The 12,644-nt window shown below is 49.7% G+C and overlaps 1 protein-coding gene and 1 long non-coding RNA gene across 6 annotated transcripts; one reads left to right on the top strand and one right to left on the bottom strand.

The window, feature by feature from the left end:
* Positions 1-647: 647 nt before the first annotated feature.
* Positions 648-11,922, bottom strand: baiap2b (BAR/IMD domain containing adaptor protein 2b). Of its 5 annotated transcripts, none has more exons than XM_019874594.1 (14): positions 11,801-11,922; positions 9,031-9,106; positions 7,206-7,292; positions 5,884-5,895; positions 5,538-5,599; positions 5,333-5,404; positions 5,116-5,253; positions 4,041-4,130; positions 3,763-3,901; positions 3,451-3,664; positions 3,298-3,378; positions 2,853-3,009; positions 2,147-2,190; positions 648-1,746 (listed from the first exon to the last, which is right to left on the bottom strand). In XM_019874594.1, exons 1-14 carry the CDS (start codon positions 11,846-11,848, stop codon positions 1,713-1,715), a joined length of 1,254 nt encoding a protein of 417 aa, XP_019730153.1. In that variant the 5' UTR covers positions 11,849-11,922; the 3' UTR covers positions 648-1,712. The 5 variants fall into 5 exon arrangements, with proteins under 5 accessions (XP_019730153.1, XP_019730154.1, XP_019730155.1 ...); XM_019874595.1 differs by having other exon boundaries at positions 4,041-4,127; XM_019874596.1 differs by lacking the exon at positions 5,884-5,895.
* LOC109518634 (uncharacterized) lies at positions 8,900-12,530 on the top strand. The gene is made up of 2 exons (XR_002168792.1): positions 8,900-9,015; positions 11,918-12,530. It is a non-coding gene; the product is annotated as an uncharacterized LOC109518634 (long non-coding RNA).
* Positions 12,531-12,644: the final 114 nt, after the last annotated feature.

Below are 12,644 nucleotides of genomic sequence, written 5' to 3'. Positions count from 1 at the left end.
ACAAATTTCAGGAATTATTTTATTTTCATGGAAAATGGCATCACGTATAAAACCAATATATCAGTCAATAATTTGAGTAAATGAAATGTAACTAGACAAATTCAGTTGAAAAAAATCGAACTATTAGTATAGTATTAAAATAAAATATTCTGTATTTGTATTTTTTCCTGACCATCCGTAAACAAGCTGCCCCCCACTTGTCCATTTGCGAAATGAAATGTGGGCCCTCGGGACAAAAGTCTGCCAGCCCTGCTGAAAGGGGGAGTTTTTGAATGTTGTTTTGGAATTGTTTTGCCGATTTCGTGTTTTCATTCATCAGAGATGCACGGTGTATGTCGGGTGGTCGTGATGATGATGATGATGATGAGGGTTTTCTGGCCAGCTGCACATCACAAACTGGCAGATGGCGACCTCTGCGGGGGTCATTCAAGTCAAAAGGCTTTTGGAGGAAAGTGGGGGGAGTCGGCACACTTTGATAGGAAGTCTGTGGAGAAAGAATGGATTCCTTTGGACTGGCAGCCACAATTGAATTGACACACTTCGAAACCCAAACACAGCCGCTCCAGAACTCCATCTGTTTTAAGATCAAGTATTTTACAGTGAGCACTTTCAATTAAAAACGCAAGATTAAAATGATTGAAATGAGATACGCTTCTCCCAAAGGGATATTTATTCCACATCATTGTACATCGATATCCCATCGGATCAAAACAAGTTATTTTGCAATTTGCGATCTTCACGCTTGCGTTGTTTTCTGCTCAATGATGATTGCGCAAGCTTTTGAGTTTTTTTTTTTTCCCCAAAAGCGAGCTTTTGTTGTCCTAAACAATCGCACTTGGGCTTCGATCTGGACTGCAGAACAGAGAAATGTTTGAAACACATTTGAGTTGAAGTTGTGAAGTTCGTTCCAAGCTGAGGACAAGCGGGCCTGGGTGTCAGGAGAACATCTTGTATACATTTGTAATATTTTATTTCATTTTTTTATTGATATATTTGTTGAAGCTGATGCCAGCTGTTCAGCGTTACATGTTTCTGTTGCGGCTTCGCCGTCAAAGCATGCATTGCCTCCGTACAGACTTTTGAAACACAAGGCCATTCGCCGCTTGGGGATGCTTGGCACCTTGAATTGCAAAATAAATAAATAAATAAATATCTGATTGGCGTGGAACGACTCACGCCGAGTGTTCGTAATACATAATATTGCAGCCACGTGTCATCATGTAAATAAATATCCTGTACATATTCGTGTGTTCTATAATACAGGCTACACAAATGTATGATACATAACAGTGTGCGTGATGTCAATGTCCATCATAATGTCAATACACAGCAACACATATTCATGACAGCGATCTACAAAACATGAGAATGTCATCCGTCGGAGTGTGGCAATATCATCGGCGTGAACAGAATGTCATCAAAAGTGCTCATAGAAGACAAATATTTCCGTTCACTACATACTGGAGGTGTGTGGAAATGCCACTGGTGATACAAATACACTTTGATTAGGATGATTGGGATTATTGTTGAGATTCTGAAACTGAGCGTGTGTGTGTGTGTGTGTGTGTGTGTGTGTGTGTATGAAAGATAAGTTTGCGCCTGCGCTTGATGCGGAGAACCGACCCCACCAAGACGCCGGCCGCCACCACGACCTATTCTTGTGGGCTCGCTTCCTGTTCCTGTTGTCAATCAGCAGTCCGCTCTGTCTGTTCTCACACTGTGGAAATGAGTTTGACTTCGGAAGTACTACACACACACACACACACACACACACACACACACACACACACACACACACACACACACACACACACACACAGGAAAACAGAAAGAGTAAAATGTCAATAAGTATTTGTGCAGCACCTTTCCGAGTGACGGGAGTCAAATTCAAAATTGTTCATTGAGCTTTGATCGTGAGTCATTCTCAGTTCTTGATATTTATATTTAGAATTAATTGAATCTTGACATTTTTTTTCGGATCAACAAAGCAATGATTTGATGAACTAACAATAAATGAAAGGACTCTTATGTCACGTAAATGCTCGTTGAGCCAGACTAAAGAACGGTGCAGGTCTTGGATGATCAAAACAGCAAAGTTAAAGTGCTCGCTTGACATGAAGAAAAAAAAAAAAAAAAAATTGCTCACCCGCTGACGAAACGGGGAGCCGGATCGTACTCGTCCGCCGCTGCCTGCCCACACAAACACAGGGAAGGAAAGAGATGTGAGGAAAACGCAATCCATCAATCAATCAATCCACGAGAACGGGGGTTTCAGACTGCAGTGACGCGACTCACCACAAGAGGGCAGCAAATGAACGCAAGCAAACACTGACGCGGAAAATTTGGTGACCTTTTGGACTTCTCCTGGGAGAGTGGCTCGCATAATCTCATAAATGCCTGCCTCCCTTGCTAAATGACCTCATCGGAAGGCAAACGTCGAGGCCCAGACAAACAGAATGTTCATTTTAAGTACCCGTGCGGACCAGTTTCTTGGTCCGCATCCATCCAGAGGGCTAGCTGGGGTTGACCCGAAACCCTCAAAGAAATTCCCCACGCAGATGTTGAAGTGTTGTGAAGCGCTGAGCTGTGGGCGCCAAGTGATGCAAGAGCATCGTTGCATAAGCGCCGCTGTCAGCCGCTGACGTGTGTCACTGAGCTCTCCTACGCACCTGGGTGCATTTGAGGCCCCCAGCCCCTCCCCCATCCTCATGCCTTTATGTAACTCTGCATAGGGGCAAACTTTTTTTTTTGTGCCAAGACTCGTCTGACTTGTCTTTACGATCGCAGCTAATTTCATGTCTGCGACATCATTGCCGCATGTGACGTTTTGCTATCCTGGCATCATGTAGTACCTGCGAGAAACCCGGCATGGTGACGCTGTAGGGGCGTGGCTGTCTGGCCAGCGGGTGGATGTGGTAGTCGGCGAAGGTGACGGCGGCGGCGGCGGCGGCAGAAGTGGCATCTCTGTCCAGAAGGTTTCCGGTGCTGCTGCTCCTCCAAGGATGGAGGCTGCACACAAACAAGCACATGTGACACATGACGTCTCACATCAGTGATGTCACATGACCTTAAAAACACCAAATATATGAAACACAACACTGAAATGATGTCAAATGACACAAAACACCCATATGATTTGTTCCATGGCATGAAAAATAATTGACATCACATAGTTGCAGACGCTTATCGCTCCATAAAATCCCAAAATGTTAAAGCGATCGCTCTAATAATGGCAGACGGCAAAAAAAACCTAATGTCCAAATTGCAACCAAAACATGCACGGCTGGGCTGACTTACCTGTGAACAGGAAGTCGGCCGTCGGTGTCCGGGTCGTCCTCCGAAATGACGCGCGTGTACGAGAAGGGGAACCAGCCTCGCCTGCGGAGCACAAGAGGTCAGCGGCAGGTCGTCGGCGCGGAAGCCGAAGCGCCGGCGGGCGGGCACACTCACATGCGCGTCTTCTCGTTCTCGCCGTAGTGCCAGCCGTCGCGGGCCTCGGGCACCAGCAGCGTGACGGCGTCGCCTTGCTGGAAGCTGAGCAACGTGCCGTTGTCACCGGCCGCGTGCGAGAAGAGGGCCCGCACCCGCGCCGTCCGCCCGCCGCGCTGCTTCTTCTCCAGGCCCGCCGCCATCGAGCTGGAGCGCGGCAGCGTGCGAGGCTCCGCTGGCGGCCGAAAGCGAACGCACGTCACACGTTACGCCGCAACTTCTTTTAACTCGTTAATAAGTGCCAGCAATTTGCAGATGTGTATCCCGACTTACTCAGCGAGGTCTTGCTCTTGGCGGGCGCCGCTTTTCGTGCGGGCAGCGTGTTGGAGTACGACGTCTTGCCTTGGGGCACCGCTGCCGCTTTGGACTCGGGCCACTGCTGGTAGTGTTCGGCGCCGCCTTCCATCAGCCTCTGCGGCCACACGTGACAAACACGGTCAACTTTCCTCGTGGCAAATTGATTAGGGATGCTCACTGACTAACTAACGACTAGTTAGTGCGCGAGTGTCCCTAATCAAGTGTACATTTGAAGGGAGGGAAGTTGTCGTGACCTGCGGGCCGCCGGCGCTTCGCAGCGCCGCCAACTGCGGAGGTCCGGCCAGGGTTTTGGCGCCGGCCTCTGGCATGGTGCCGCTCATCTGCTGGGACGACAAAAACATTTGGTTGAAAGGTCCAAGAGACAGACACACACACACACACACACACACACACACACAAAGATGGAGGATTTCCCGTCAAGTTGGTCACCATGACAACGCAGTCTCCCCCAGATCAGGAAACACTTGAGTGTTACATCATGACTTTGTGTACTTCCTGTCTCCATCGCACTGTCTCCCGCCCACACGCGCGCTCGCAGACCCAAAGTGGGTCAGCATGCTTGGCAACTGGAAACGAAAGTCTTGTGACGTGCCTCCGCTTTTTAACAACCGGATCCCACGAGAGCGGACTGGTCGCCGCTCAGTCAAAAGGACGGGGGACCATTCACTCTCAGGCTGGCACTGAGTGAGTTAGTCATTTGCAAGCCGATGAGATGCTCGAAAGCTTCATTTGAAGGACCTGATCACCGGCTTGCAACCCAAACCTTTTTTTTTGAAACCTTAATTGCAGAGCCTGACCCAAACTTCAGGTCCTCATTTGGACACCTTGCCTGGCACCGAAACGACAATTGGAAACCGGTTATGGGCTAACGTGGAGCAGAGGCGTCGATGTGGATTTAAAAAAAAAAAAGTTCCCGTCTCCTGACGGACAGCCTTACACAACAGGAAGTGTGTCACGTAACACCGAGTGGCGCTCGAGCGCGAGACGGCGCCACTCATGGCCCACGCTCACACCGTTTTATGTAAGGCACCGCCGTGATCACCGACGCATCCGGTTTGCGACATTGTCGGCATCATTTGCATATGCATTAGCATATTGAAATTTGCATAAATCCTACTGGGGGGGGGGTGACAAAACCCAATTTGAAAGCGGGAACTCAGTTCTGATTTGACAAATGGAATCGTGACATTTTTGAGCCGTGGCATCCATGCATCGAGATACATGTTGAATCTTCTTTTTCCAAGTTACATGCCGTGACATGGAGCGGCAACCGGTCGGCGTTTGGCGCGTCGCGCGGCCGCAACTGACCTGCAGGTCCTTGTCGCCGTACTTGGCGGGGGTCTTTCCGCTCTGACTTTTGCGTCGCAGCTTCTTCAGTTCGGTCTGGCACTTTTCCAAACTCTCCCCTTTGCTCCTGTGCTCCGTCTGGTACTTCTTGAGCGCCGCCTAGATGGGCGGGGGGGGGTGTCAAGTAGCCGGCACAAATGGAGCGCAAAGCGGCGACTGACGGCGCCAAATGTCTTACGTTGAGGTAGCGAGCGTCCATCTGCACTTTCTTCTCCAGCTCGGTCAGCAGCTCGTTGTGGAACGACTTCAACTGGGGGGAAAAAAAAACAAAAGAAAAAAAAACTGCTGTCACAAGAACTCAAAGTACCTTTTAAAGGCCACGCGTGCATTTTTGTGCTATTTCGTCACCGGTCGGGTTGATTTGTTTGTGTTCACGCGCTCACCATCTCCTCCAGCTGGATCTGAATGCGGCGGTGCACTTCGGCCATCTGGAACAGGACCTCCCCTGCGGACGACACAAAGGCCGTCACGCGACGTTTTGGCCGGCGAAGGCATGCGGGAGGCCGCGGAGGAAGACGGCGAGAGGGGAGGACGAGGGAGGAGGAGGACGATGCGAGAAGAGAAGATGAAGATGTGGAAGAGGAGGAAGGGGAAGCGAGAAGAAGAGGAAAACCAGGAGGAGGAGGAGGAAGAAGAGGCGCGGGACAAATGCGTCATGGTGACAAAGAATCCACAGTGACATGAAACACAAAGTGGGCCGTGACACGTGCGTGTGCGTGCGTTACCTACATGCTGTTTCTTCTGAATATGCGGCGCATTGCAAAAACACACAAAAACAAGTTTTTAGAAAACGAATCCGCCCCCCCCAACCCCCATTCCCCTGCCCTACTTTCTAATCAACAGCTAATAGAAAACAAACGTCACGATGACACCAACGAGACACTCAAGTCCAACTTGTACGCGCGACTCCAAAGACTCGTTTGATGGCGCTCACATTGCCAAGAACTGGACGACATCCACTTCTCAAATACACGACTCCAATACTCTCAGCGCCACTATGGAAACACTCTCACACACATGGCAGACATTTTTTCCCCCACTCACATACACTACTGAAACACAATCAGGCAGATTTTGACACAAACTCGAGTGAAACAGTCAGAAAGAGCAGGAAATGTGGAATGATGAGCAATAGCCCTCTTCTTATTCTTATTCTTGCCACGCAAACGCTCGAATCCCTCGAATCTTTGATTAGCGGATTTTTTCCGGGCCCTGATACGGCCAACAAGGGCAAGCGGAACTGCAAGACCATATTTGGTCGGCCTGTTGGAAGACACACGCAGCCGTCCGTCTTCTTTCCCTCCTCCTCCAGAGGAGCTCCGCTCGTCTATTTTTAGCAGGCGACGTGTTCGCCCGGCTGCAGAGCGAGCGGGGGCGAAGGCAGACGGGCCGACCACGACGAGGATGAGGAGGCGGGAACGAGTGGGACGGACGCCATTCACAATCACTCATTCGGCGTCACGCATGACAGCAAAAGTGAATGGAGCAGGCACGCATCCCTCACATGATGTGATCGCTTCCCCCATTCAAAAGATTCCAAATGGCATCCCCCAAAAAATGATTACAAAAAAAAACAAAACAATGTGAATTTTGTACTGCATCAAAACGTCGACTCCTAAATCGATTGTTAAGAATTCAAAGGTCCTGATTTAACCGAGCAATTGAATTGACGGTGCTGTCCCTTCTGGTGTGCCCCCTTTGGCCACCAAGGGGCGCTACACTCGAACCGGTCATGCAGCCAGCGGAAGACGAGAGTGGAAATAATTTTTTTTTTTTTTTAATCGGATTCATCAATCAACTGACAAAAAGAATCAAAAGGCTAATCCATTTCTAAGACAACCTTTAGTTGCAACCACGCAGCAACCCCCAGAGTGAGTATTAGCCACTCTGCGCGGGGGATAAAGAACATACGCCTGCGGGTGTTGTGATATTAGGTGTTCCTGAGGGGGCGGGGGGTACTCTGAAGTCCGAACGCTATCCTGAAACCCAAAGCCTGGTTTGAAGGCCTGAGCGTGTCTGGAAACCCTGCTCCAGCCAGCGCAAGGACTCACCGAGCTCCTTGGCGCCTTGGCTGTCGCTGGCCACCTCGCCCATCTGCACCAGAGCGTGGAAGTAACCCTTTGCCGCGGACGTGACACCTGCAGACACGCAATATGGGAAAAGGCCACATCCGTCATCTCCGGCTGCATGTCCATGTACGAGTTCACGACGACGAGGACCACTGAGCGCACAGGTCGAACTGCATCTTCCTGGCGATGTTCTTCTAGTCTAACAGGGTATCAAGGACGCTTGTTGATTTTTTTTTCTTCTCCTTATCTACGAAAAAAAAAAAAAAGCCTTCAAGATGGACGTGCAGCTGGAAATGCCGGATGTTGACTAAATGCTCAAACGGCTTTCGGCAGGCGGAAGCGTGCCGGCGTCAGGAAGATTGCGGCTGGCCAAGCAAGCGGCAAAAGCGGCAAGCAGAACTGGGCACAAGCATTTTAAAAGCTCCTTTCAAAGTTCCCAAAGTGTAGCCGATCAAAACTTGAGCTGTCAATCAAAATGGGAGGCGACGGACGGGCAGCTCGGAGGAGTGCGAGGCGACCGGATTTTAGAAAAGAAGATTAACGTCACAGACACACGAAAAAGACGAAAATGCGGCAAAGCTCCGACGGAAAAAGGTGAATCTCCTCACTCATGTTTTGACGGTAAGCACGCTTGCAGAGAGGCACGAGTGCAGCAACTTTATGCTGCTGTTTTTGTCCTTCGTGTTTTGCAAGATGTGAATTTGCCAGCATTTGCGAAACGTCCGCAAGGACTGCCGTTGTTGTGAATTTCCTCCCAAAAAATTGCCTTTCAAGTCTGTTCCTGATCAAATTACGTTTAAAAAAAAAAAAAATCCCCGTTTACATAATCTGTTGGAGTGTCAGGTGCCGAAACCTGTCTGACTTCCAACATTTTGGTAGTTCGCTCCCGTATAATCGATGTGACAAGGCCAGAGTCAACCCTAATCTTTGTCTTCCACTCAAAAGCTGTGCTGATCTCAAATCCAAAGTGACGCAAAGGCGCCATCTACTGGCGACCGTCAATGATTGCACTGGTTTACGAACCTGGATTTGACGGACAAGTGTGCCGAGTCCCTCTTTCAAGCCAGTGAATGCCTTCTTCGTGAAAGCTCAATTGACGTGATGATTGGAAAATAAATACGTAAACAACAGAAAGCGTCGTTCCGTTTTTTGTTTTTTTTTTGGGGGGGGGGGCGAACGCGACTCCACCCATGCCCACAACACTAACGGCTCACTCGAGTCGTCAGTCGACTTCAAATGGGAAATATGTTGCTTGTCACTGTCCCCGCTCTCAGTTGCGATGGCTGCCGACGTGGCGAGGCGCCCAAAAGTGTGCGCCGTCGCCCGCAAAGGCTGCGCGACCTACGGAGCGTCTTGTCCTCCATTTGACGCTTTCCTGCTCCCGTTTCCCAATTCTCAAGACGACGTCTGTCCCACTTGCCGGCGTGTGCGCGCTCTCCGTCCTCAGTGCGCACACGCATCCGGTACTGTACAAGCACCCGTGCGCACACGTACGCCGTCCACACACACACACACCCAAGCTCACAAGCCCACAATTTCCACACGATGATTTTAGTCTTAACCTCCACACTTCAAATCAAGTTAAAAAATGCTTCGTCTGTGGCGATCGTTTTGCGCTGACGACAGAACACACGCGCACCCACTTGAAAGGAAGCCGACGAAGTGATGCTGCATGACATGAAAAGAGTCCGATGGAGTGGCGAGGAAGACAAACGCATCCAAGACGAAGGGACAGACAAGGGGGCAGACGGAAAGTTCAGACAAAGAGACGGCGAACGGCGTGAGGCGACAGGTGAGCGGAACTCACTGGTCAGCGCCTTCTCGTAGCTCTTCCCCATGGCCACGAAGTTCCTCAGGCACGGGTTGAACTGCTCCATGATGGACTGTGGCGAGAACACGCGTGTCGTCGTTAGTTGTCGAGTGAGTGCGACTCGCACCGAAATCTCGTCTTACTGGGCCATGCACGCACACGCCTGCGCGCACGCACAGTGGGAGGAGTTGCGCGAGTGGCCGACCTTGACCAAGCACCCGCTGCACTTGCTAATGATTTTTCCGCGGGTAGTTGCTTGAGGTCCAGTTGAGCGCACTGTGTCATCGTTGGTCATGTGACTTGCCAAACAGCTGATAGCAACACCCGCTCGTTCCACTTCCACAAGCACGGCCTTTGCGTTACGACTTCATCCGGTGACCGTGTTTGTATCTCAAATCAACTCCCCGAATTGAAATGAACTGATATGTCAGCAATCGGTTCCATGGATGGTGCGACACTGGGGTGAGGGGCAAGTACAGCGCCGTCATAAATATTTGTAACTCCAGTAAAGCCCCTCTAGAATTTTACTATCTTCCAAAATATATTGGTAAATTATTTTCTCAGCCCCTCTATGTGTCATCAATCCTGGAGCCATCCCTGATTTGTTTCTACACTGCCATAAATAAATTGATATAAGAACTAGTTCTAGAACTTGATCTCATAGTAGTCCTAGATCTTATGATGATTTAGTCCAAGCTGGTGTTAGTTCTATCTGTTGTACTAGTTCCTGTCCCAGCTGTTTTTAGTTTTAGGACTAGGTGTAGTTCTAGGTCCCTCCTGAATGTCTGGTTGTGGGTCTTAGCAAAACCGCAATCATTCTGGTGACACGCAAGGAGAACACAAGTAGGACAAAACAGATATGTGCGTGAATCTTTTGTTACGCAAGGATGTGGGAGGGTGGGGCTTGTGGGGGGGGGCAATGTCATGCGTGTGTGTGTGTGTGTGTGTGTGTGTGTGCCCACATGCGTGTGTACGTGCGTGTGTGTGCGTGCGTGTGTGTGTGATATGAGTCAGCGCTTACATAAAGAGCAGCAGTTGGCTTTATGTTGGGCTTGAAATTGCTGCACAGTCAAGTGGCGCTACTGCATACCGGTGGGGGTGCAGATGGGGCTCTGGGAGGGTTTCAATGGGGGGGGGGTAGCCTAATGCAGAATGATGGTTAGGACAATTGGTTTTCATCTTACCACAGCTAAGTTAATACTACAGTGTACTCAGCAGTGTGTGTGTGTGTGTGTGTGTGTGTGTGTGTGTGTGTGTGTGTGTGTGTGTGTGTGTGTGTGTGTGTGTTCGAGGGGGGGCTGCGGCATGCTGGGATTCCAAGTGGCACTGTGAGGGAGCGCAGATGGTGTTTGTCTGTTTGTCTTTCTGTCACAACAACAACAACACAACCTCCGCCAATGCACGCAACTCCCTCCACACACCCATCATCATCATCATTATCAGCAGCACCAGCACGAGCAGCATCATCATCACGACTCAGTGGGTGAGCCTACACACACAGGCACAGACACACACCCATCCAGAGACATAAGCAAAGCACCAAACAGCAGACTGGAGCATTTTTCACATTAACATGAAGCCTCCTCACACGTTTTACACACACGGAGAGGCACACAAGCGCACAGCGTGAGGCATGGAAAAATGTGCACGTTTGCATCATTGAAGGCACACTGAGGTCTCACTCTGAGCCAGATGAACGGGAAAAGGTCACGGGGCTTTGGCCTCATGCGTGACTGAACCAGGTCTCCATGATGCTCCGGCCACTCGCCAGTAAAACACCCACTCGGCCCCAAGTACTTCTAAGCTATGCCATGTGTCAAAATAGCCAGAAGTGGTTTTTACTGACTCCAAAGGGGAAGAATTTACCTCCATGAATGAATAATAAAACCTGGTTGGAAATGTGGCATGCTGCGGGAGGCGGCAAGAAAGCCAGCTGAGATCTTTGTGCTGCCATGTTGACCTTCAACTCCCAACGGTGAGGCGCTCACCTGAGCCACCAACATCTTTTTTAGGACAAGGGTTCGACTGACCCCGGAAGTGATGCCAATTTTAAAACAGCTGCCATTGTCCAATTTATTCATCAGTCAGATCCCATAGCAATTGTGAATGATGTTTTTCGTAACAAATTGAATTTGAAATTCAAAGTCATGGAAAATACAAACCAAACAATTATTGTAAATATTTAACTGTCGTCGTGCTAAGAAGGGATTTTGTGGTGGTGTTGGTGGGGGTTGTAATGTTTGTAAAAAAAATCTAATAATAATAATCATTTTTTCTGGAGATTTTCTAGCCCAATGGAAAAAAAAAATCAATTTTGCAGGAGACTTGACATACACACATTTTATTTCCTTGAGTGGGCGCTCTAAATTATGTGGCCGGCCACATTTGGCCCCCCGTGCCTTGAGTGTGACACCGGCATACTAATTAGCCCACACTGTAATTCAACATCATTCCAACAAAAGGAAGAAACAGCAGATTTTAGCTACTGCAATGCCCTGGCATGTGGGCAAGGAGAGCCATAGCAGCACATCAATACAAAATGACAACACTGGCAAAGAGCTCACACATATTATAGATATATTTGGTTAGGAGAGAGAAAGAGAGAGCACGAGAGAGACAGAAAGATAGAAACAGAATGATACTGTAAAATATGCCACTCACAATAATACAGACAGTACACTAAAAGGAAGCGTGCTAAAGTGAAAAAAGATCATTATGAAACGCGCTCGCGTGTGCGTGTGTGTGCGTGCGTGTGCGTGCGTCTTACCTTGTAGACGTTCTCGGTGATCCGGTGGACCTCGTCGGTTCTGGACATGTTGGCGGTGTGAATCGGCGCGGACGTGTGCCGGGAATTCAGCTGGTGTCTCGGTGTGCTCTTTTATAGGAAAGTCCCACCGACAGCACACCGGCGAACCCACGCTTGCGCGCGCGCCCCCCTTGCAGAGGCGGACGGCGCCGCCTTCGCGGTCCTTGGGAGAGGGGGACGCTGATGACGTCAAAGCCGGCGCCGAGCCACTCCACCAGCTCGAATCCAACAACGTTGACGTTCCCAACGCCGCTTCGGATTTTGAGTCGCAGGAAGCCCGGCGGGGAAGTCGCTCGTTTACATTTTTTTTTTTTTTTTTGCTTTTACGCAGTCGCTCGCCGCACCCACTGTACTGCGTCAACGAACCCCTCGACCGTTGAGAACGATGGTCACAAATTCTTCACACTTTTTACACAACGCTTGAATACTTCTAACATGATGGCGCTTCCTCACATCTTTTGTGCAGCACAGACAAACATTCTGACACCAGAGACCAATAACTCAAACAAAGGCCGGAAAAAAGTCGCCAAAGACGAACGGGGTTGTAGGTCACCTGAAGGACGTGGAGGCGCGTACGCTCACGCACCTCCACATCCACGCGCGTGATTCATGCACATTGGCCGTCCGTTCCTACGCGCGCATGGCGTGGATCCATTCAGTCGCTCAGAGCATCACCCCCTCCACCCTCCACAAAAAAAAAAAAAGCGCCGAGTCTGTATCTCGATGTTCGGCACGGATGGCATCGTGGCCTTGAATGGCAGTTGGCGTTTTTTGCAATGTAAAGATGCAGCTCAAGGGTATCTCA

The sequence above is a fragment of the Hippocampus comes genome, unplaced genomic scaffold, assembly GCF_001891065.2.
Source record: "Hippocampus comes isolate QL1 unplaced genomic scaffold, H_comes_QL1_v1.1 scaffold279, whole genome shotgun sequence".
Lineage (NCBI taxonomy): Eukaryota > Metazoa > Chordata > Actinopteri > Syngnathiformes > Syngnathidae > Hippocampus > Hippocampus comes.
The sequence above is the reverse complement of the archived record's forward strand: the minus strand, read 5'-3'. Positions and strand labels throughout refer to the sequence as shown.